The 21848-nt window shown below is 47.8% G+C and overlaps 1 protein-coding gene across 1 annotated transcript in view; it reads left to right on the forward strand.

Annotated features, from left to right (window-relative positions):
* The first annotated feature begins 1059 nt into the window (after nt 1-1059).
* The window catches only part of LOC142786798 (uncharacterized), a 32628-nt gene continuing 11839 nt past the window's right edge, over nt 1060-21848 (forward strand). The window contains exon 1 of the mRNA XM_075884446.1: nt 1060-1252. Coding sequence (XP_075740561.1) covers nt 1239-1252 — 14 coding nt within the window. The 5' untranslated portion in view covers nt 1060-1238. The remainder of the gene's footprint in view (nt 1253-21848) is intronic.

Here is a 21848-nt window from a genome sequence, read left to right on the forward strand (position 1 = left end):
TTGCATGACTACCGGCATGCTGTGTGTCCAGTCACCCCTTAAAAGTTTGCATTCACTCAAATCATCCTGTATATACAACAGATCTCATCTACCTGCACGCTCGCGAAAAAGTAGGGTGGGGGTGCAGTTTCCACGGAAATAAATGTTTTCTTAATTTAAATGCAATTTCCAAAATATCAATGATATTTGACGCATTGGTGCATCTGTCGGAATTTTAAATAATGCATCCATGCTTGTAGTTTCAAGCTAGATGCTTCTTGAGCCCCGACTTGTGTTGTGGTACATTCTAATCAGGTTAGCTTGCAGTTTAAATAATACAGAATGTTGTTACTTCGTGATGTACATAAAGAAAGTCGGTAACAGGTGATAGGCAATATTCTGGAGGAATTGTTCTTCCAGAAGAGCCTGTACCACCACCACCACTGGAGCGTTTTAGGATAAATTTTCTGATGCAAAATCTCGCGTTATGGGCGTTATGTTTATTTTCTTCTAGTTTTTCTTTTTGCATTATCCACATTTTTAGCACAATGGCCTAGCGGTTACGGGGCTCGGCTGCAGATCAGAAGGTCAAGGATTCAATGCTGACTGCTACGCGCGCATTTAGATGTAGGCAAAATGGAAGCTGTCCGTTTGCTGTGCGATGTCAGTATGAGCTGAAGCCCACCTGAAGGCCAAAGCTTGCGTAGCTGTCCACTACCGCGTGTTTCATCTAGGTTTTCTAGGTAATTCGCTTAAAAGAATAGACAATACTTCCATTACAAGTGCATCATTCTTAACATTTCTTTTGGCTGGTCCCTCATAAGCGTTCTGTCAAGAAGCCAATAGTCCACAAAACGGTTCAGTTTGGAGCTCCTGAATTTCTGGCGGCCAGGCTATCAAACGGTGCAGCCGGCCGGGGGCTACAATGACGCAGCGTCTGCTATCACGACGAGCTTAGTCGGCGAGTCGTCTACGAGGTGGTTACCGTGGCAACCATGACGTATTTTTTGTCGGGCATGACGACCGTAGATAGCCGGTAAAAGGCATGAGGTGGGATCTGCATGCGCATTGTTAGTGTGTGGCACTCTATCGGTGTGGTGCACTTAAAGAAGGTTCCTGTCTGCTTGAAGAAAACTTCAATGCTACTCGGAAATCGCAGTAGTATTTAATACCTCTTTTGATTAAGCAGCGAAGCTCTCTGCAACATTTCTGTCGTCGTGCCAAAACGAGTGAACATCTAGGTCAACAGTTTCGTTTTTATGGATCTCCGAAGGTAAGATTTGTTTTACTTTACGAGTCAGTACATCTAATTGAGTGAATGCTCTCGACAGTAATTTTCATGTGTAGAAACAGTAACAAAAATAAGCCTCTATAGCCACTGCATGACATTGTATTCCACCCTTGCCGTACCTTCAATAAGGAGAGTGATGGCAACTGCATGCCGCATCATGTAGTGCTATAAGGTTATTTTAAACCTTTTTGTGAACTTCGTGGTGAATGACAAACTTTGCTATTTTTTTATTGCAGACTGTAGACTCATAACCTCGGAAACTAAGAGTTAGAGCATGCTTTCACCATGTTTGCCTAAATGTTATTTTCTTCAATTTTATTGATTGCTTTCACGTGATGTCATATAGACGCATATTTATAACGTAGCGGTGCTCCAACTAATGGTGCTTAACGTACCAGTGACTTTGATGATGCCAATGCACACTAATATAATAGAATTTTACCTGATTTAGAGTGATATAACTAGCCGCAATAGCGTTATTAGCTCATGTGCGTGAATAACTTAAAACCTACGTGCGACGTGCTGATAATTTCAACAAGACAAGTTTCGCCTGCTACTATGTTTGTACTCTAAAGAGGCGGTTTCGATTACGTCAGTGCAAGCTATGTATTCGTTTTGTTGCTCTCGGTGTGCAAGTGTAACCGCTTCGAAGACGGTTTAGGAAGTTACTTGACTCTTGCGATTTTTATAAAGTTTGCTTGCTGTTTCAAAGACTCGTATCAGCTTAATATAAGCAAGGCTCCTTTGCACGCCTTCAGCTTGTGTGACGATCTCAAAGAATTGGAGGAATCTCATTCGAAGTTCTACGCTACATGAGATGGTGCTGCCGTTTCTTGTGGTATTGTTTTAAGACGAAAGCCTGTATGAATGCTTCCTCGAATATCACACGTCAGTCACGCCAAGACGAGTCATGCAAAAAAAAAAAACCGTTGAGTGAGACATCATTTGGCGTAACTACGGCGGCATAAATGGCCAATTTTTGTGGCGTCATTGTGGCGTCACATAGTGACATGGTGAAATTATTGCTTGGTAAAAAGTAGGCTGTTCCCCAAAGTAGCGTGAAACAAACGCAGCCGCCGAAAGCTGACGAAGCCTCCGATCTTGGAGGCATTGCAAGACCGCGTCACTTGCAGAAAGCTTTCGGGGAGGGAGGGGAAGGGGGAGGGGGGGTGAAAACACTGACTTACACAAAAAATAACATCGCGTTTGACTGAGGATCATTGAGGAACACTGAGTTCATTTCGATACTACGTAGGGTATGTCCCACCTTGCTGGTCTAGTGGCTTAGGTACTCGGCTGCTGACCCGCATTTCGCGGGATCAAATCTTGGCTGTGGCGGCTGCATTTTCCTTGGAGGCAGAAATGCTGCAGACCCGTGTGCACAGATTTGCGTGCACGTTAAAGAACCCTAGGTGGTCGAAATTTTCGGACCCCTCCGCCACAGCGTCTCTCATAATCATATGGGGGCTTCAGGACGTTCAACCCCACGTATCAATTGATACTACGTAGGGTAGTCACAGATTGAAACATTAAAATTTAGGCCTAAGCAAAACACGTAGTTTCGTTTTCAGCAATAAGCTTCGTGCAGACTTAACTTATGAGAACGTCTCTACCGGGAACAAGCACGATTTGGAAGCATGTTTTCAGCCACTCGTGCAGGGCAGCAATTGCGCAAAGACTCGTTTTCTGGTGCCAACGCTTTTTGTGCATTGCGTGCTTCGCCAAAGGTCAGAGCGACGGTCCGTCCGCATTATCAACGCGATCAGTCAGCCGCGAGTGTTGGGCGATAAAAATAGCATAGCATGAGGCATTGTTCAGCGATAGCACCCCTGCAGTGGCCATGACAGTGCGATCGTTGCTGTCATCTGCTTCGAGCTGCCGCCTAGTTTGCTGCAGCATTAGCACGAGGGTTTGATCGCTTTGATCGTTTTTTGAGTGAAGCAATCTGCGCTGCATCGTTCAGTTTCGCTCAACGGGCTCGTTGCCTTCGTTCTTGTTTTCGCCAAGAATTTTATGTGGCCGCATTAAATTGAGGATGCGAGAAGTCTGGCAAAAAAAGCACATGCCACAACACTACTGTTCTTTCCTTCCTAGCATCTAATAATTTACTGCATTTCGAACACAAATGGGAAAGAAAACACCTTACGCAAGCACCAAAGCACTGTGCAGCGGCCTGCCTCCACTTGTGTTGTCAGCTCCCATATCTCGCTAAATCTACTGCCGTGGCCGCTTTGGTTCTATGGTGGCTGCTAACGCATGCATAGTCCCTTTAGTTCATCTTATATCGGCGTAATTCTGGCTCGAACTCTACACCGAAGCCAACAGTATCATTGGGGGCCAGATGCACCATGACCTGTAAACTTAACATGGGCGGTTTCTCCTAGCAATTATTATTATGTTAAAAAACAACAACGCGAGGGAAAAACAGTGTGTTGCATTTGAAGCAATGTACAGTCTCAAAGGAAAATACCTTTTGGCGTAATGGTGGCTGATTAGCGGAGCGACAAGAGTGCGACACGCAGGGCTGTTGTTCCTGAGTGCGCAGACAGAGTGCTAAGCAGGTTCTGAAGTGACATTGACTTTGAAAAGGGGTAAAAAAAGAAAGAAAAAAGTACATTTCCATTACTGCTTCTCTTAAACGAGGGCACCTCCACAGTTCTGCGCAGGGGATGGGGGAATTTGAAAATAAAGGGAGAAGAGAACAGAGGCAAGAAAAAGTAGAAGGAAAACAAGCGCATTCAACTGCGAGTCGCTCGCGTGCAAAAAGAAGACCGGTATGCCACACGCAGTCGACTGAGATTACCACCAAGAAAGCCGAGGGTACATATGTGCACGTTTTAACACGAGCAATAGAAGAACTCACTACGCGCAGTAGGTTTGTGCAGGAAGTGGCCAAACCGTTCAGCCATGGCCCCGAAGGCGAGAAGGGGCACATGAGATAAATTGCGCTCGTGGGAGCCAACTGGGAGGGCCCTGAGCGCAATTCGAAGTCCCTAAGCAAGCCCAGTGAGGATGTTATTCCTTGTTTTGATGTCAGGTTGCTGCAAGATCGAGGTAGCAGGCTCGGTCATCGAGCTTCTGGTGATGGTGACAGGAACCGGCGGTTGTGAAAAAGCGCACGGTGTCTGCGTCGCCGTCAAGCGCTTTTGGAGGACGGTAGTGACCAACTGAGCTGTAGGTGAGGGCGGGGCCGTCGTTGTTGTAGTGGGGACGACGGGCGCACTCGTTGTAGAATGAGGCGTGGCCTCCGAGGTCGTGTCACCCGTACCGGCGAGCGCATCTCAGAAGGAGCGTCCCTTCATGATGGAGGCGTTGCTGTCAGGGCTCCTAGCGTGCTGCAGGGTTGGCTGTGAGTGACGGTGCCGTCGGTTGAGTCCATGAAGATCACGGCCCTGTGATGGAGCTGCCAGGCTGGACAGCGCGGTTCGGTTGCAGGATGTTTCTCGCGACAGTTTATGCAGTGAGGGTGTGCTGCACATGATCCTGGGGCGTGCTTCATGCCGCAGCGCAGGCATTGTTCGTCTCGAGCAGGTGGCTGTTGCGTGCACGAAGCGGCCATAACAAGATAACAGCAGGGGCCGGGGCTGACGGGATCGAACAGGGTGCCTTTGCTTTTAAAACAGTATATCCGGCGGGATGGTAGTCCCAGCGAAGGTGAGGGTGAAGCAGTTGCCTCTGCGTACACCAGACACGAGGGGCACTGGTTAAGCAATGTTGTCGGCGAGGTCTTCGAAGGGGATCATTGGGTCCACTCCAAAAACCATGCCAACACAGGTGTTCAGGTCGAGTTGTTTGGCTCGAACCTTGGTCTCGCAGATCGTCCCAACCTGGAGTAGGGCGGTCAGATCGGCGGTAAGGAGGGTGTCGACAGCAACAAGGTTGCGCCGGATATTGACTCGCACTCGCTGGGTGGCTGGGAACAACGAAAGGAAGGCAGCGATAGCATCCCTCGACGCAGCCAGGAAGTTAGCCTTCTTCCCAACGGGCCGAAAGACGATGGTGGCCGCACATTCACTCGGACAAAGGCCGCCAACGACGTGGGAACCGTCAGAACGTGCAGGCGCGCTTGGGGGCCCGCCGTGCTCACTGGAGGTGGACGCCGTTTGCTCGGTGGCCGTAGTAGTTGGACGACGATATGAGGAGGTGTTGCTGTCAGGGAAGTATTCCTCGCATATAGCCACGGCCGTGGCAGGAGACGAGGAAGCTCCGGTGTGCACTTTCGCTTTGCTCGAAGCCGGGGAAAGGGCGGCAGTGTGATGGCTGCTGACTTACTGCGGCCGCTTTTCTTGGAGCGTGCTGGCTTGGTTTGTGCCTGCTGCTGCTGGGTTGGCACTGAAGATATTGCCGAGGCTGCCACAACGGCATCCTGCTGTGTTTTTCCCCGGTTGCCTCACTTAGGCGCCATTTGTAGCGCTCAGAGCGCGGAGCGAAGATAGGGGTAAGGACGGGAGCGCAAAAACACGCGTCCTCCTGAGTTCAAATCTCATCCGCCTCTTTAAGCAGGTTCTGTTTTTGCATGTGCGAGTGGCTGGTGGCGTTTCATTACCAACCCACCCTAATGAAACAGCTGTTAGATGATATTTTATGCGTTACCTTACAGCCGAATCATACACTAATGTAGTTGCGCATATAAATACGTTTTCTTATGCATTTACGAGCTGGATCCTTGTACCGGGAAGTTGTTTCTCGTCATTGCGCTGGTGTGTACGTTCGTGCTCATTCCTCCCACCTATGGGTGCAACTGGGTTCTTCGTTTCAAAAGCGCTCCATAGATGGCGCGCCACCACTCAGTTGACGCTCGCTCGACTCTCGGTGCGTGCTCTAGTTTGATGGGACCACGCCTATATATAACGCTCGCTCATGCGCTTCCTCTCTTTTTCGCCGAACATCACTCATCGCGCTTCGATACTGCTACGCACTATGAACATTGAAGAAGCTAAGGTGGTAGAGCGGAGGGCCCGCAAGGCGGCTGCAGCACGGTCTCCTCCAGCTTCGCGTGTGTTTCTAAGGGGGGGGGGGGGGGGAGTGGGGCGGGAAGAGTTGCTGCAGAGAAGCATCATAATAATATATTAGTAATATTTACTTATAATATTTGTAATGTTGTTGTAGTTGTTGCTGCCCTTGATAGGACACGTCTCTGTATGATGGTCTAGTGGATGTACGGATTATTCATGGTTTACCAGATTTAACCTTACAGTGACTTCGTGGATATGGCGTCATTTTTTTTAGCTAAAGTTGGCGGGCAGCTGTGTCTTTTATCCCAGTTCTGAGTAACATTTTGCTATCTGACCTATCTAAATGCGGGCTCTACAAGGGGTCACTTTACGCCGGGGACTCCGAACGTAAAAATGGGTGTGTTTGGCACTGGTGCTATCAGAACTCTTGAGAACAACAGCTCCGAGGGTCACGATTTCACCTCTCTCACCGGAAGTCACTCTCGTTAAACCGGTATTCTGCAACAAACGTCAGCTGGAATCCGAGCCTTCATTCGACCGAGTTGAACACTGCGGTGCTGCTGAATTAAAATGATGCAGCAGTGCTCAGGAAGTGATGCCGGCTATGACTCATATGCAGCGAACATTTTTGCCGGAAGGTGGTTCTGGTATTGATATTCTGGCGTCAAAGTGGCGAGAGAGTGGTTTGGGTAAAGACAAAACAAGAACGCTTTTTTCGGCCTCCCGTCGAAGGGGGCATGGCGCAGCGCCTATGGTGACGAGTGAAGGAACCCTCTTGAATAAGGGGGCTAGACTTATTCCGTGGAGAGGACACATCTTGCTTGACCTATTGTTTCAAATTTGTTACTGTCATATCTTTTTGCAAAATGGTTCCGTTGCTGATTCAGTTTTTTGTTTTTTTGTTTTTGAGCGCAGTCAACCTTATGGTGATATGGTTGACATTGGCTTTAGAAATAAATGTACCTTGAGTGAAATAGAGAGATGAAAAGTGAAATCTTATAATTTCGTGTACCTTATCAATAGATCTGGCTGCAGCAAAACTAAAAAAAAAAGAGCAGTTATGTCAGCTTTCGGGTATGAAGGAACAGAGTGGCTGGGCAATGTCACCTAGATATTTTCAGGCCTGTTCACTGTTTCTCGAACAGGCTCTGACATCGCTCTCTCTGGATCGATGTGTTTCCCTACACAGACGTGCCTACGCCTGCTCTCATCTCTCGACAGACATGCATTGTCATTGCAAGCTTGACGAACGTTTTCGTTGCATGTTAAAGTGATTGTTGTTGACTCGAGAAAACTGTTTTCTGGTGTACATGAATAACTGCAGCGTGAATATGTGATGCGCTTCGTGCACTGGTTATTGTACGACTGTTCATCTGAACGGTTGGGTGATGCTCCATGGTGAATTTTCACGGCAAAGGGACTGAATTTACGAGTGTTTTCATTTACTTTTCAAATATAACTAAAGAACGAAATGGGAGCAGGTCGTTCTTAAGGCTGACTTTCACATCAGCTTTTTCATGACACGAAGCCTACATATTTCTTTTATAAAGGAAGGGGTCATGTGCGCTTCTGACTTCTAAGCCCTGGAATTACAATAATAAAAGTGCGTGGTGGTACGTGTTCAGCACAGGCATTCTACCTTCAAGGTCGGTAAACATTTTGGTATAGGCGATTAGCGCGGTTGACTTCTTTTGTTACTTCTGTATACCTGGCCGAAAAAAGGAAGAAATTTAGTTGCATTATTTAGTGCTTCCGTTTTTTTTGTCATATTTTATTACCGGTGTTACAATCACTTTATTGCAGTATTATAACTGTGCGCCAGTCTCCGGCACATTAGCCTAATATGTTTCTTTGAAATTTAAATGCGTGAAGACACTTACGGTAAAGTGTTTTCTTAAATGATTGTCAGGTGTGTGAGCTCTACTTGAAGCTATAATAATTAAGAACCACTGCCAAATATACCGATTCAAGAACCAGCCGTAAAGTACAAGCACACACGGGGGCTATACGGTCTAATTCAGAAGCAGTACTTACATTTCTTCCAGGACCTAAGTTATGTGAGTGACTGCGCGCCACTGCGGGAAGGACCAGAGCAAAAAAAAAAAAAAGGCCGCGTATTTGCATGTTACGCCACAAATGTCGTCAAAAGAAGATAGTCTTCCGTCTGGAGAGAGTGAAAAAACCGTTTATTTGATGTTCTGCGCAAGAAAATCGGTGAATGGTATTCTGGAGGCGCTGCGTTAGAGTTGCCTCAAACGTGCAGTGGAGGCAAATGAGCGCATCAAGGCACGACACACGTGAAACATGATCGCTATTTGGCAGTTATCTTGGAAAACGGGGCGCTCACAGCGCACCTCTGTCTCCGAGGTGATAAGGCGTAGAACGCAAGGCGACGGGTAGGTGCCACCACCGTGTCGTCTTAGTATAGCAATGGAAGCACTTGCTATTTTATGCAAGCGTTGCATGGCCAGCGCAGCATTATAAAGGCTACGATCTTTAAAATACTTATGTATGCCTTCTCTAGTAAAAAATACAGATGCATAATATTGACGTGTCGTTTGGTGCCTCAGATATGTGCAATAATTGCTTTTTAATATACAATCACACAAGTATGAATGCTGAACCATGAGCAATATTGTTGGGTGCTGTGGATGGGGTCGGCCGTTTGGAGTATCGTTTGGTCACTTTGATGCCGTTTAGAGTACCGTTAAAAATGGACAAAGAGACAAATGTAGAGACAGATGGACCAAACTTATTGCGTTGAAGGTTTCCAAGAAAGACTATCGTTTTTAAAAGAAAGCAACGCTTCTTGTGTCGCTCACAAAATATTTTACATGCGGAGCATCTAATACTCGAGGCTTGTAGTGCGGCGCCGTCCGCAAGCTTCCTCCTCCTTCTTCCACCATCTGTGCATCCCTTCCTCCTCTACACACCGCGCGCGCTTCACTCCTCCACCATCTGTGCACCCTTCCTCCTCTACACCCCGCGTGCGCTTCTCCTCTTCACGACCATTCGCTAGCTGTATAATGTAGCGCGCATGCGCCGTCACGCTTCAAGAACATCGGCAGCTGACGCGCGCGCATGCGCCGTCGCGCTTCGAGAACATCGGCAGCTGACGCGCGCGCATGCGCCGTTGCGCTTCTCCCCCTTCTCGAACATTCTACAGCTGACAGTGCATGCGCCGTCGCGCTGTATATATACTCAAGCTCGGTGCTCGCTCGCTCAGTTGCCGCTCGTCGGTTGGTTTGTACGGCGCGTCGACGTCCGAGGTCGCAATGATCGACGTCCCTTCGACCAGCGCTGGCCAAAGTGTTGGCGGAACCGCAACCAAGTCGTCGTCCGAAGACAAGGCAGCGCGCAGAAGAGCTCGCGACGCCGAACGTAAACGTCAGCGTCGAGCGGAAGATGCTCAACTTAGAGAACGTGAAGCCGCTGAGAGACGTCAGCGTCGAGCAGGAGCACCGGATTCGGCCGCTTTGAAACGTAAGCGTCGACAAGAGGACCCGGACTTTCGAAAACGGGAAGCCGAGTGCAAGCGTCGGCGACAAGAGGCCGATCCCGATGCTGCCCGCGAGCGCAAGCGCGCCGAGGTAGCGGCGTGGCGCGCCAAGCAGTATGCCACGCCCAACGCTCGCTTCAAGCGCGACTTCCTCGACCGAAGCTTCGGCCACACCTGCAAGGTGTGTGATCGTCTTTGGTTCGATAACAACTTAACTCGGATCGGCAACATTCAGAACAACTCCAAAGCATTGTCGGTTCTTTGCGATACGTTTGGAAAGGGCACCGACTATGCCGACTACGTCGTGTGTGCTACGTGCAAGCAGTCGTTGATTGCCGGTCGAGTTCCCTCGGCTAGCGTGAGTTACGGCTACCGCTACCTGCCCCGACCCGAACATCTACCCGAGTTGAACGCGGTTGAAGAACGACTCATCGCTTTTCGACTCCCGTTCATGAGTATACGACGCTTGACTCACGGCAACGGACAGTACGGAATCAAGGGCCAGATCGTGAACGTAACCAATTATATGCTCCGCATCCTCCTCAGTGTTCCCCCGAGGGAAGCTGCGGGCAATTTTTTTGTCAATCAAACAAGAGATTTCGTTTTCCTCCTGCATTGATCAGCACTCTGATATGGTGCTGAATAACACACTTCTGGCAGCAGCACACACTCTTCTCAATTACCTGTCTATGAAAATAGATGCTCAAAAAATTACAGATAAAATTGCAGACACTTTGCAAATGATTAGGAGCAGTTTTTCTGCATGTTTTTGTTGTATGTCTGTGTGTGCAGGCGTGTGAGTGTAAATAAATAAAGAATGAATGAAACTTACCTTATATTTTTCGTCGCTTTGTAGGCTCATCAAATTTAGCCTCTTAGATTGACCGCACGTTCGATAGCGCACACTCTGACCTTTGCGTGGCAGAAATGGCTCACAGGCAAATTTCCAAGTGGCTGCCAGCGCAATACATCACTTCAACCAGCGTTTTTTTCTGAAGGAAAGACGGAATCAAGATCTTAAGCATGTAAAACTTGCAGTGAACGCTTTGTCGTTTAACGGGAGGCGATGGTGGCTATCGATTCACAGCCTCCGGTACACGCGCTCGCTCGGCCAAAGTGAAGGACGTGACGGCGGCCGTGAGCAGGCCTGAGAATAATTTTTTAGGTGGCATTCAGCTGGATAACATTCCTTGCTTCTCTGTATTTCGTTTTTTTTCTGTTTCTGGGTACTTCTTGAACCTCTTTGTGTATGTTTCTTTCTGTTTGTACTTTTTTATACCAATCTATTCCTCTCGCTTTCTCGCTCTTTATATCATTATTTATCTTTCTTTCTCTTCTTTGTTTCTCCGCCAAAATGTTTTCTCTTTTGTTTTTCTTTCTTCTTTTCTTTTATATCTTGGTCTTAGTTTCTTTTTCTTTCTTTCTTAGTTTTTAGTAATTTTTTTAACCATTTCTCTCTTTCTGTATGCTTTTCTCGCTCTGTGTTTTTGACTGCATTCCCTTTATTTATCTCTGTTTCTCTTATAATATTCACTTCCCTTCTATCGCTTCCTTTTTCTTCCTCTCTTTTTCTCTACTTTATAATATCATTGCATTACCCCTTTTTTCTTTTTCTCGTGTTAGTTTTGATTTCACACACACTCGCCTGTTTTACCCTGTGGCGGGGTTAGCCCAGTTCATGTTTGATGACGCCGCACAAACTTGACCAATCCCCCAGCGTGGATGTGTGCCACAGTTTCCAGCTCTTCTTTCCTGCCTTCTTTCCTTCCTAAAGCGAGCTACAGGAAGTTCACTGTTAAAAGACCGGGTATTTCTACAGAGGCAATTAAATGCAAAGCACTTCTCAGCAAACTTCGGCGACATTGAGCATGTCTATCTATCTATCTATCTATCTATCTATCTATCTATCTATCTATCTATCTATCTATCTATCTATCTATCTATCTATCTATCTATCTATCTATCTATCTATCTAACTATTTATCTATCTATCTGTCTGTCTGTCTGTCTGTCTGTCTGTCTATCTGTCTATCTATCTATCTATCTCTATCTATATAACTATCTGGCCACCTACGACGTTTAGTGCTCCTGGCCATTTTGATAATTTCATAATACTGTCAGCCCTCGGGGCTCTTACAGGGAGGGTACAACCAAACACAAACCAACCCATGTACATCTATGTCAGGTAGTAGCGCAATCAATCATTTCATGTGTAACACTTTATCAAATAGGCAAACACTGCCTGCATTTACAGCAATGCCTGGCTACGCATTACAATGATAAAACACAAAAGAAAGAAAACACAGAAACTGAAACCAAGGAAACATGCAGGCTTATCATTTGGCAGCTCCATCAATCAAATACATGTCCAACAATTTTTCGAACAATCAAAGATCTCTTACGTTTACTACAATGCCTGGCAATGCATTCCAAAGCTAAATCGCAGCGGGAAAAAAGAATAACGAAACACATCACTCCAACAAGAGCACGGTACTAAAACACAGTCGTGATTAACCCGACTTCTTCGTTTCCCTGGCACTTTAAAGTACAAATCTTTGTTAATTTTAAGCTGTCCTTGCAGTATCCTGAAAAGAGCTTTCAACCGGTTTTTTTGTCTTTGTGCCTCAAGTAATTTCAGCTCACAGGACTCCAACATCTGCGTGACAGAATCTAACCGGCGGTAATTCGTACATATGAAGCGGACAGCACGGCATTGAGCTTTTTCTAATTTTGTTTTCAGGCTGTCTTGATGAGGACTCCACACGACTGAGGGATATTCTAGTAATGGTCTAACGAAGGTTTTGTAAGCTACAAGTTTTATACCTTACGTAGCTTGATGTAGTTTTTGTCTTAAGAAATCTAGTCTCTGGTTCACTTTCAAGCACACATTATCTTTGTGTGTATGCCGTGCCAAATTTTGAGTAAGGGTGACTCCTAAATATTTAAATTGGTTAACATGTAGGAGTAATGGTATCGATACGAAATTTGGTATGGAATAACATGACTGTATGAATAAAATATCTCACAAGTCATAACATAAAAGTCATGATATGTATGTCATGAATGCCATGATTTAAATTTGATGGCCCTGAAGCTCTCACGGTGGTTTCGTTCATATGGATTGTTGCAAAACTGGTATGGTATGGCATGATTGCATGGTGAACACAAGCGACCAACACTAATATAAAAATCATGACATGTGTGTCATGTAACAACATGACTACATGCCATGCTCATGATGCGCTAGCGGCCGTTACGTTAGCATCACATATACCAAATTTGGTATCACGGTACGCGAATGGATGAAAAAAGTATGTGACTGGTGCAAACATGATAATCATGATATGTGTGTCATGTGTAAGGGGGGTCTATTGAAGGAACTGAGCAAGCGAGGGGTAGCTCGAAAGGAACGCAGGCGGACCCAGATGACGGTGCTCGACCGCCGATCTCATGCCTTTTTCTTGTGACGATGATAGTTGAGCTGATGGTATCAACGTCTTTCTTATTCACTATAATTCCACCGGCGAAAAAGTTGAAGCCATCCTGTCAATCTAACACATGGGGACAAGAGGGTCGAAGTAGAGCTTGAGACGATTTACGGGAAAAATATCACGTCCGCACCGACGACGGTCGCTCGGTGGCGTGAGGGGTTCAATAGCGTAGTTCACGGGTGAGGTACGCTCGACCATGTGGTAGGGACCATGATAATTAGACAGTAGCTTGGGTGATACACCAGGGGCGCAGGGCGGTACATGCCGCCATACAAGTGCTCCAGGAACGAACGTTGGTGCAGAACGATGGTCGTCGTCATGGGTCTCCTTCTGGTGCTGTTGGTCGGCTGTAGTAAGCCACTTGGCTAGCTTGCGGCACTCTTCTGCGTAACGAGCGGCTTCCGAGACAGGCATGCATTCGGAGGTATCTGGCGAGAAGGGCAGAAAAGTGTCGATGGTGTCCAATGGTTGGCGACCGTACAGGAGAAAAAATGTGGAAAAACCGGTAGTGACTTGCGTAGTGGTGTTATACGCGTATGTCACAAATGGAAGAACGAGGTTACTGTTTGGTATGAAGCGACATGCGTCGCGATCATGTCTCCCAGAGTACAATTAAACCGCTCAGTCAAACTGTTCATCTGTGGCTGGTAGGCTGTACTCGTCCGGTGTACAATAAGGCACTGTTGAAAAAGTGCTTGGATTACATCGGAGAGCAAAACACGCCCTTGGTCACTAAGGAGTTCACGAGGATGACCATGACGAAGCACAAAACGATTATGTATGATCGTTGCGACGTTTTGTGCTGCAGCTGTGGGGAGAGCAGCAGTTTCAGCGGGCTGTGTAAGATGATCTACAGCCACGATAGCCCATCGGTTGCCTGCCGTTGTCAATGGTAGTGGTCCGTAAAAGTCAATTCCTACATGGTTGAATGGGCGGTCTGGGCATGGAAGTGGCTGCAATTAACCATGTTGCAGGATGTGGCGGGTTTTTCTGCCACTGACCTTCGTGGCAGCCGCGAACGAACTGGCGGACGAAGGTAAACATTCCACGCCAGTAATACCTTTTTCGTAGGCGCTCGTATGTCTAAAAACACCGGCGTAGGGCATTGCGGGTCGGAATGAAACGACGCGCACATAGTAGAGCGCAGCGTTCGGGGAATGACTAGTAGCCATTTCCTACCATCTGATGAATACTTGCGCCGGTACAAAAGGCCATCTCGAATACTGAAGTGCGGAGCCGGGCGGCACAGGGTTCGAGTGGTTGGAAGTGTTGGTGCCTCGGATAACGCGTGAGGAAGCGAAGCGATCCATGGATCATTGCGTTGTGCAGAAGGAATGGTGTCCTCGTCAACAGCTGTCAACGTGTTGTCTGAGGAAACATGCAATTTCCTGAGATAGGCCAGATCACGACAGTGCATCAGCATCGGTATGCTTGTGACCGAAACGATATACAAAGCGGATGTCATATTATTGAAGCCGAAGAGCCCAACGGGCAAGACGACCCGATGGAGCCTTGAGTGAAGACAACCAGCATAATGCGTGGCCCGTTATTACATCAAAAGCACGGCCATAAAGGTATGGGCGGAACTTGACAATTACCCAAACGATCACCAAGCTATCCTTTTCGGTGACGCTGTAGTTCGATTCAGCCTTGGTGAGAGTTGTGCTGGCGTAGGCGACGACATACTCGGCGAATCCAGGCTTGCGTTGCGCGAGAGCCGCACCAAGGTCGACACCACTGGCGTCAATGTGGACCTCAGATGCCGCCATAGGATTGTAGTGACGCAGTATTGGTGGTGAAGTGAGGAGACGACGAAGGGTACAGAAAGCTTGGTCACACTCCGAAGACCATGACGAAATATCCGTGGCGCTGCCTATAAGTTCAGTTAAAGGCGCATTGATAGAAGCGAAGTTGCGCACGAACGGTCGAAAGTAAGAGCATAACCCCACGAAGCTCCATAACTGTTTCATAGTCGTTGGTTTGGTGAAGTCGGCGACAGCACGTAATTTAGCCGGGTTTGGAAGTATACCATCCTTTGATACGACATGCCCGAGAATCGTAAGTTGCCGAGCAGCGAAGTGATACTTCTTGAGGTTGAGTTGGAGCTGAGCATTCTTCAGGCACGTGAGGACGTGTTTCAGGCGCTCGAGAAATGTTGCAAAGTCTGGCGCAAAGACGACAATATCGTCAAGATAGCAGAGACATATTTGCCACTTCAAACCCCGAAGAACCGAGTCCATCATGCGCTCGAAGGTGGCAGGCGCATTACAGAGGCTAAAGGGCATAACATAAACTCATATAGATCGTTGGGTGTCACAAAAGCTGTTTTTGGTCGATCGGCATCTGCAAGAGAGACCTGCCAGTACCCTGAGCGCAAATCTAATCATTAAAAAAACTCGGCACCTTTTAAAGTATCAAGGGCATCGTCAATCCTGGGTAAAGGATACACGTCTTTTCGAGTGATCTTTTTTGGGCGCCGGTAATCCACGCAGAAGCGAACGGAACCATCCTTTCTTTAACGAGCACTACAGGTGAGGCACATGGACTTTGTGAAGGTTAAATGACGCCGCGTTGCAGCATATTGTTCAGTAATAACTTGGCATTTCGCCGCAGAAACACGGTGTGGTCGTTGCCATAGTGGCGCATGGGAGCCGGTATCGATGTAATGTAGACTGGTTGAAGTGCGGCCAATTGAAGGTTGAACTACATCGAAAAATTTGTTGTATGGTACAGCAGTTGGAGGAGTTCAGATCGTTCAGATGGTGACAGTCCGTCTGTGATCGCTGAATCGAACACTTTCAAAGCGTTAAGAGCACTGACGGTGACGAGGTCACTCTGGGATGATTGTTGCGGCGGAGTAAGAATTTGTCGGTTATAAATGGGCTGTACGCATCCAAGAGATTCGCCTTTAAACAATTTGATGGTATGCGGAAAGGAATTGGTAAGGCAGAGAACACTGGCTCCATTAGAAATTGAGAGGGCTGAATAAGGGAGCAGAAGTGGTTTCCGACTTAGAAAGAGGCTTGATGGCTCAAAAAATGCTACTTCATCACGAGTGCCGTCGGAGACCACAGGGAGCAAAACAGTCGTTGTCGGTGAAATGTTGGTGTCTTCTTCGACAACTAGCTTGTGCGCGGTTTGATTCATGTGGTCGTAGGGCTGGTCGAACAACGGAAGCAGTTCAAGTTCGGAACGGGCACAATCTATAACGGCATGATTACGTGATAGGAAATTCCAGCCTAAGTATGATGTCATGAGAGCAGGAGTAAAGGACGATAAACTCAACAATGTAGTGGTCCTCCGCAATGAGAAGTCGGGCAGTGCAGGCGGCTATATGTCGAACAGGTTCTCCATTTCCTGCACGTAAGGACATCATGTCAAGCGGCGTGGTCACCTTTCGGAGCTTGCGGCAAAGTTTGGCGTCTATAACACACAGCGGCACCGATATCTACAAGAGCATACGCATGGGCGCCGTCTACAAAAACTTCGACGATATTTGACGGCAAAGTGCGAAGACTTGAACGTTTTCATAGCGCAGTTCTTGCCTCCTGAACTGCGACGGCTAGTTTCCCTCATTTTGAGGGACTGATTGTGGACGCATGGGTGACAAGGGCGACGATTGGGTGAAGGTGAGCGACAAGGCGAAGTTGCCGGATAGTCAAGGGAAGACGTGCTTGACTGATAATCTGAACTTTCATAACCAAATGGGGGTCGGTCCATTTAGTTGCTACGTGATCGGGCTTCTGTGTAGCCGTGCACACGACGATGGCAGTACCGGGAGATATGGCCCGGGCCGCCACGTGCAAAACAGATCGACCGGTTATCGAGCATTTGCAGCGAGGGGCACCGCCCACGCGGCATACGGCTGCGTCAAGGCTGTAGTAGCGAGGGGAGGAGCCCATGCAACGGAAAACTGAGTAGGAGCGGTGACAGGCGGCAGTTCATTGAAAGGGGAAGGTTGGGGTGGCTGCTGTGACTTTACTGCGCCAGCATAAGTAAGATTGGATTAGATTGGATAAACTTTTATTTGGTCCCACAAAACACAGATCACTGTGTTGTGGGCAGCTCCGACGTGGGGACTGAGATGCCAAGCTCCTCAGCCGCCTCGCGGGCTTGGTGGACAGCCCAGAGCTGATCTGCCAAGGACGAGCTGTGGATTGTCGCCTCCCATCTGGCAGAGGTGATGTTCGATAAATGAGCGAATTTGGTGCACTGCCAGAGCATGTGTTCTAATGAAGCTATTTCCCCACAATGTGGACAAAGATTGCTTGGGTATAGGTCAGGGTACATGATGTGTAATATTTTCAAAGTAGGGTACATCCGCGTTTGCAACAGCCTTAAAGTAATTGCTTGGGGCCGTGTTAAATTTTTGTGAGGTGGAGGGAAAATCCTTCTAGACAGGTACAAATGTTTAGTGAGCTCGTTATATGTTGTGAGAATTTGCCGGTTATCCCCTTCACCGGTAGAACGCATCTCCGGGCAGGCGCGGTTGGAGAGGTCTCGCGCCGCCTCGTGTGCTGCTTCATTGAGATTGGGAGGGGAATCGTTGATTTGACGAAGGTGAGCTGAGAACCAACTCAGAAGATGATGCGTTTTGTTCTTGCCTTGCAGTATTCTCAGCGTTTGTTCAGAGACCGTCCCTTTGGCGAACGCCGTAGTGCTGCCATGGAACCACTGTAGACGACTTCAATGTTATCCATCTTGAGTGCTAAGGCGATGGCCACCTGTTCCGCAATGATTGGGTCTTTCGTCCTGACAGTCGCTGAATTGACAACATGGCCAGCCCCATCGACCACCACTGCCAGAAACGCTTTCCCATTGGCGTAGGAAGCCGCGTCAACAAATACGACCCCTCGTTCCTCGTTTGAGACTTGACAAAGTATAGTCCTGGCCCTCGCTACTCTTCTTCCGATGTTGTGGTCTGGATCCTAGTTTCTCGGTATAGGAGATACCGTGATATTCTCTCTGATGTTGTCGGAGATATCATTGTCTGATTGCCATTGGGTGTTGGCCCAGCTCCTGCAGGATTATTCTCCCCAACCTTGTTGTAGATAACCTTGCAAACTGTGCTCTCTCTTGGGTTTCTGCTATTTCTTCGAGCGTGTTTTGAATGCCAAGCTCAAGCAGACGCTCGGTGCTGGTATGTATAGGTAGGCCCAGGACCTTCTTCATAACTTTCCTGAGGAGCACATTCAGTGTCTCAGACTCTGCTCTTGACCAGTTGTGCATTGCTGCCTCGTACGTGAAGTGGCTTAGAACAAACGCATGCATCAACCTGATGAGGTTGTCTTCCTTGATCCCATTTTATTCGTTGGCCACTCTGCGTATGAGGTCCACCGCACTGTCTATTTTCCAAGTTAACTTGGTTATGGATTTGCTGTTGGCGCCGCTAGACTTTATCAGCATGCCCAGGACATTGATGGAGTCGACCCTCTGGATGGCATTCCCTTGATTTGTACGGAGGTGGATGTCTATCTGGTTTAACGGCTTCCATACCCTGGGCTTCGGTCCCCGGCGTGCAGTCCGATTTAGTAAAAGTTCTGACTTACTCGAGGAGCACTTGAACCCGGAAGGACGAATGTACTCTTCTACGGTGTCAATCGCCTCTTGCAGAGCGCTCTCAATCTGCCCCTCGCTTCCGCCTGTGCACCAGATGGTAATGTGATTTGCGTACATGCTGCGCTTCAAACCTTCAATGCTCGATAATTTCTTTGACAGTCCAATCATGGCAATGTTGAACAGCATTGGTGAAATCAATGCCCCTTGCGACGTGCCCCTTGCGGCGTGCCCCTTGCTTCTAGTTCGATTGCTGCGGTCTCGATATCTGCAATCTTCATCACGGCTTTCCGATCTGTAAGAAAGGACCCTACATAATCATAGAAGGCTTTCCCCAGACCAAGCTTGGAAATTGCCTCGAGTATGAATGAGTGGTACATGTTGTCAAACGCTTTTTCTAGGTCTAGGCACAGAATGGCTTTCACGTCTCTGGTTTCGTTGTCGATGACATGGTGTTTGATAAGCTTCAATGCATCTTGTGTGGATAGCGCTGCCTTGAATCCAACCATATATTGCGTATATATGTCATTATCTTCCAAGTACTTGTTTATCCTGTGCAGTATGGCATGTTCTGCAACCTTGCTGCAACGTGGCTTAGGAATAAAGATCGTGCTGGCCAGCTTCAACTACTCTGGTACCCTGCCTTCTTTCCATGCTGCATTGATCATATCCTTCAGGTTTTCAATTGAATCGTCATCATGGTTACGAAGGGCCTTGTTTGATATACCGTCCAGGCTAGCGGCCGACCTGTCGTTGAGATCATGCAAGGCTTTTCTGATTTCCTCGATGTTAAAGTCGCCCTCAAGACCTGGATTGGGCATGCCCTGGTACTGTCTACTTGGTGGTGCCAATCCTCTTTTCATTGGGAGGTACTTATGCACGAGCTTCTGTACAACTTGCTGTTCTGTAGTGCGCCCTATCTCTTTATACAAAATTCGAGCGATGATATGCTTTTGATTTGTTTTGGTGGTGTTTTCGTTGAGAAGATGTTTTAACATATTCAATGTCTTGCCATTGCACATCTGACCATCGACGGAATTGCAGAAGTTGCAGATTTCGTACCATTGTTGCCTGGATAGTGCGCAACAATGTTCTTCAACTGAACTGTTTACCTCAGCTATCTTCTTCCTCAGTCTTCGGTTCAGGCATTGACGCTTCCAACGGTTCAGTAGTGCTTGCTTTGCCTCAAGAAGATGAGCGAGCCGGCTATCCCTTCTTTCAGCCGAAAAACCTGTGGTAATGGTGGAGGAGACGGATTTAATGTCCTCATAAATCTGTTTGACTCACTGCTCCAAGCCTTGTCTGTGGCCATCTTGTTACCTTTCCATCCTTATCTTCCTGAACTTATCCCAGTCTGTGAAGTGGAATTCTCTGCTTTTTACGCTCCACGGAGAAGGCAGTGTAATAATTGCAGTGGTCACTCCCAAGGTCTACAGCAAGGTTCATCCCCTGGGCCTTCTTGATGTTCCTTACAAATGTAAGGTCCGGGGTGGAATCCCTGCAGCATGATGTACCAAGCCTTGTTGTTAGGCTGGGGTCTGTGATTAGGGTGAGATTAAGTTCAATGGCACTTTGCCAAAGTCGATTTTCTTTCCCAGTGTTGTACTTGTAACCGCATGTATGATGAGGGGCGTTGAAATCACCTGCTATGACGAGTGGACATTCCCCGGCGATATTAACAGCTTTCTTTAGAACCGTCTTCAACCCTTGCTTTTGTTCCTTTGGACTGCTGCATATATTAGGAATGAAAATGCTCTGACGGTTGCTGGTACCTGGCACGATCTCTACCATGACGTGTTCCAACCGGCCTGCTTCTATCTTGAGGTCGTGGGTTACGTGCGTTAGTTTGTTGCATACGAAGTTGCAGACTCTCCTCCCTTCAGTATCCCCTATTACAGGCCGGAATCCAGGCAACGTTGATTGCGGTAAAAGTGTCTCTTGTAATAATATAATATGAGGCTTTTCTTAGCTGCTCCTAATATACTGCTGCAGGGTTGCCTTCTTTCTAAGGTAACCTCTACAGTTCCATTGCCAGACACAAAATGCTTCACGTAACGCTGCCATCATGGTTATTACATGGGCGGCCAGAGCCTGATGCTGCATCTATCGACAGGTTTGGTACCACTAGTATTGTTGGCCGAAGAGGTGAGTTCGGTGCTTGAGGAGGCCTTGCTGTGTTGTGCAGATATGCTTCGATCTTTGTAATGCACAAAGTCATATGCTCTTCCAGTGCCGCCACGCTTGATTGTAGCCTACCCATCTGCTCGCTAAGATTGGCTACTACTTTGCTGAGCGTGTCAAAGACCTCTTTCATATCTGACATGGTCGTTTGGTTGCCTTCCACGTGTTCTGCCATGACTGCCATCTTTTTTGTGGTTCTCGAGTCTCCCACATTTTCAGCCACAGAGACATCAACTGGCTGAGGCATTGGCTGTGAAGACTGCGCGCTGGTTAGCTTAGTGAGAAGAATTTTTATTTCGTTTAACTCAGCTGATAGCTTCTCAGTCGATTTTGTAAGTCTCGCGTTTTATTGTTCTAGCTGTGCAATTCTATCATGCTCTGGCAGCTTACCTGTCATCACCTCTGCCGCGCCGTTGCGCACTCGCTCAGCCCAGCTGCCTTTCAATGTTAACTGCAGGCGTCCTCCCCGGGTTGTAAGCCGTGATCTCGAACTGAACGCCAGGCAGCTGGCCATTCGGGTGCCACCCAGGCTGATCCCGACCCTGATGGTGACCTTGAGAACTGGAGCATCCCCATGATTGGGAGCGGGCCTTGGGTCTAGAACCTCTTCTGGAACGCGACCTCCCCCTGGAGTGGGGCCGCCTTTCCTGTTCTTGTGTAGTCTGGATGCTCTGGGTCCCGTAGGCTGGAATAAGCTGCTTGTCGGTGATGTCTGGACTCGATGTGATGGACGCGTCCTGGGCTTCAGCGGCTGCTCGCGATCTTTCCCAACGTCTGTGTCTGACGACGTATGGCACTAATAACCTGTTCTTGCACTCCTTGTCTGCCATGGGATGGTGACCTTCGCACAGCCTGCATCTTGGATTGCACTGGTGCAGGCTATCTGTGTTCTTGAT

The sequence above is a fragment of the Rhipicephalus microplus genome, unplaced genomic scaffold (assembly GCF_043290135.1).
Source record: "Rhipicephalus microplus isolate Deutch F79 unplaced genomic scaffold, USDA_Rmic scaffold_32, whole genome shotgun sequence".
Classification (NCBI taxonomy): domain Eukaryota; kingdom Metazoa; phylum Arthropoda; class Arachnida; order Ixodida; family Ixodidae; genus Rhipicephalus; species Rhipicephalus microplus.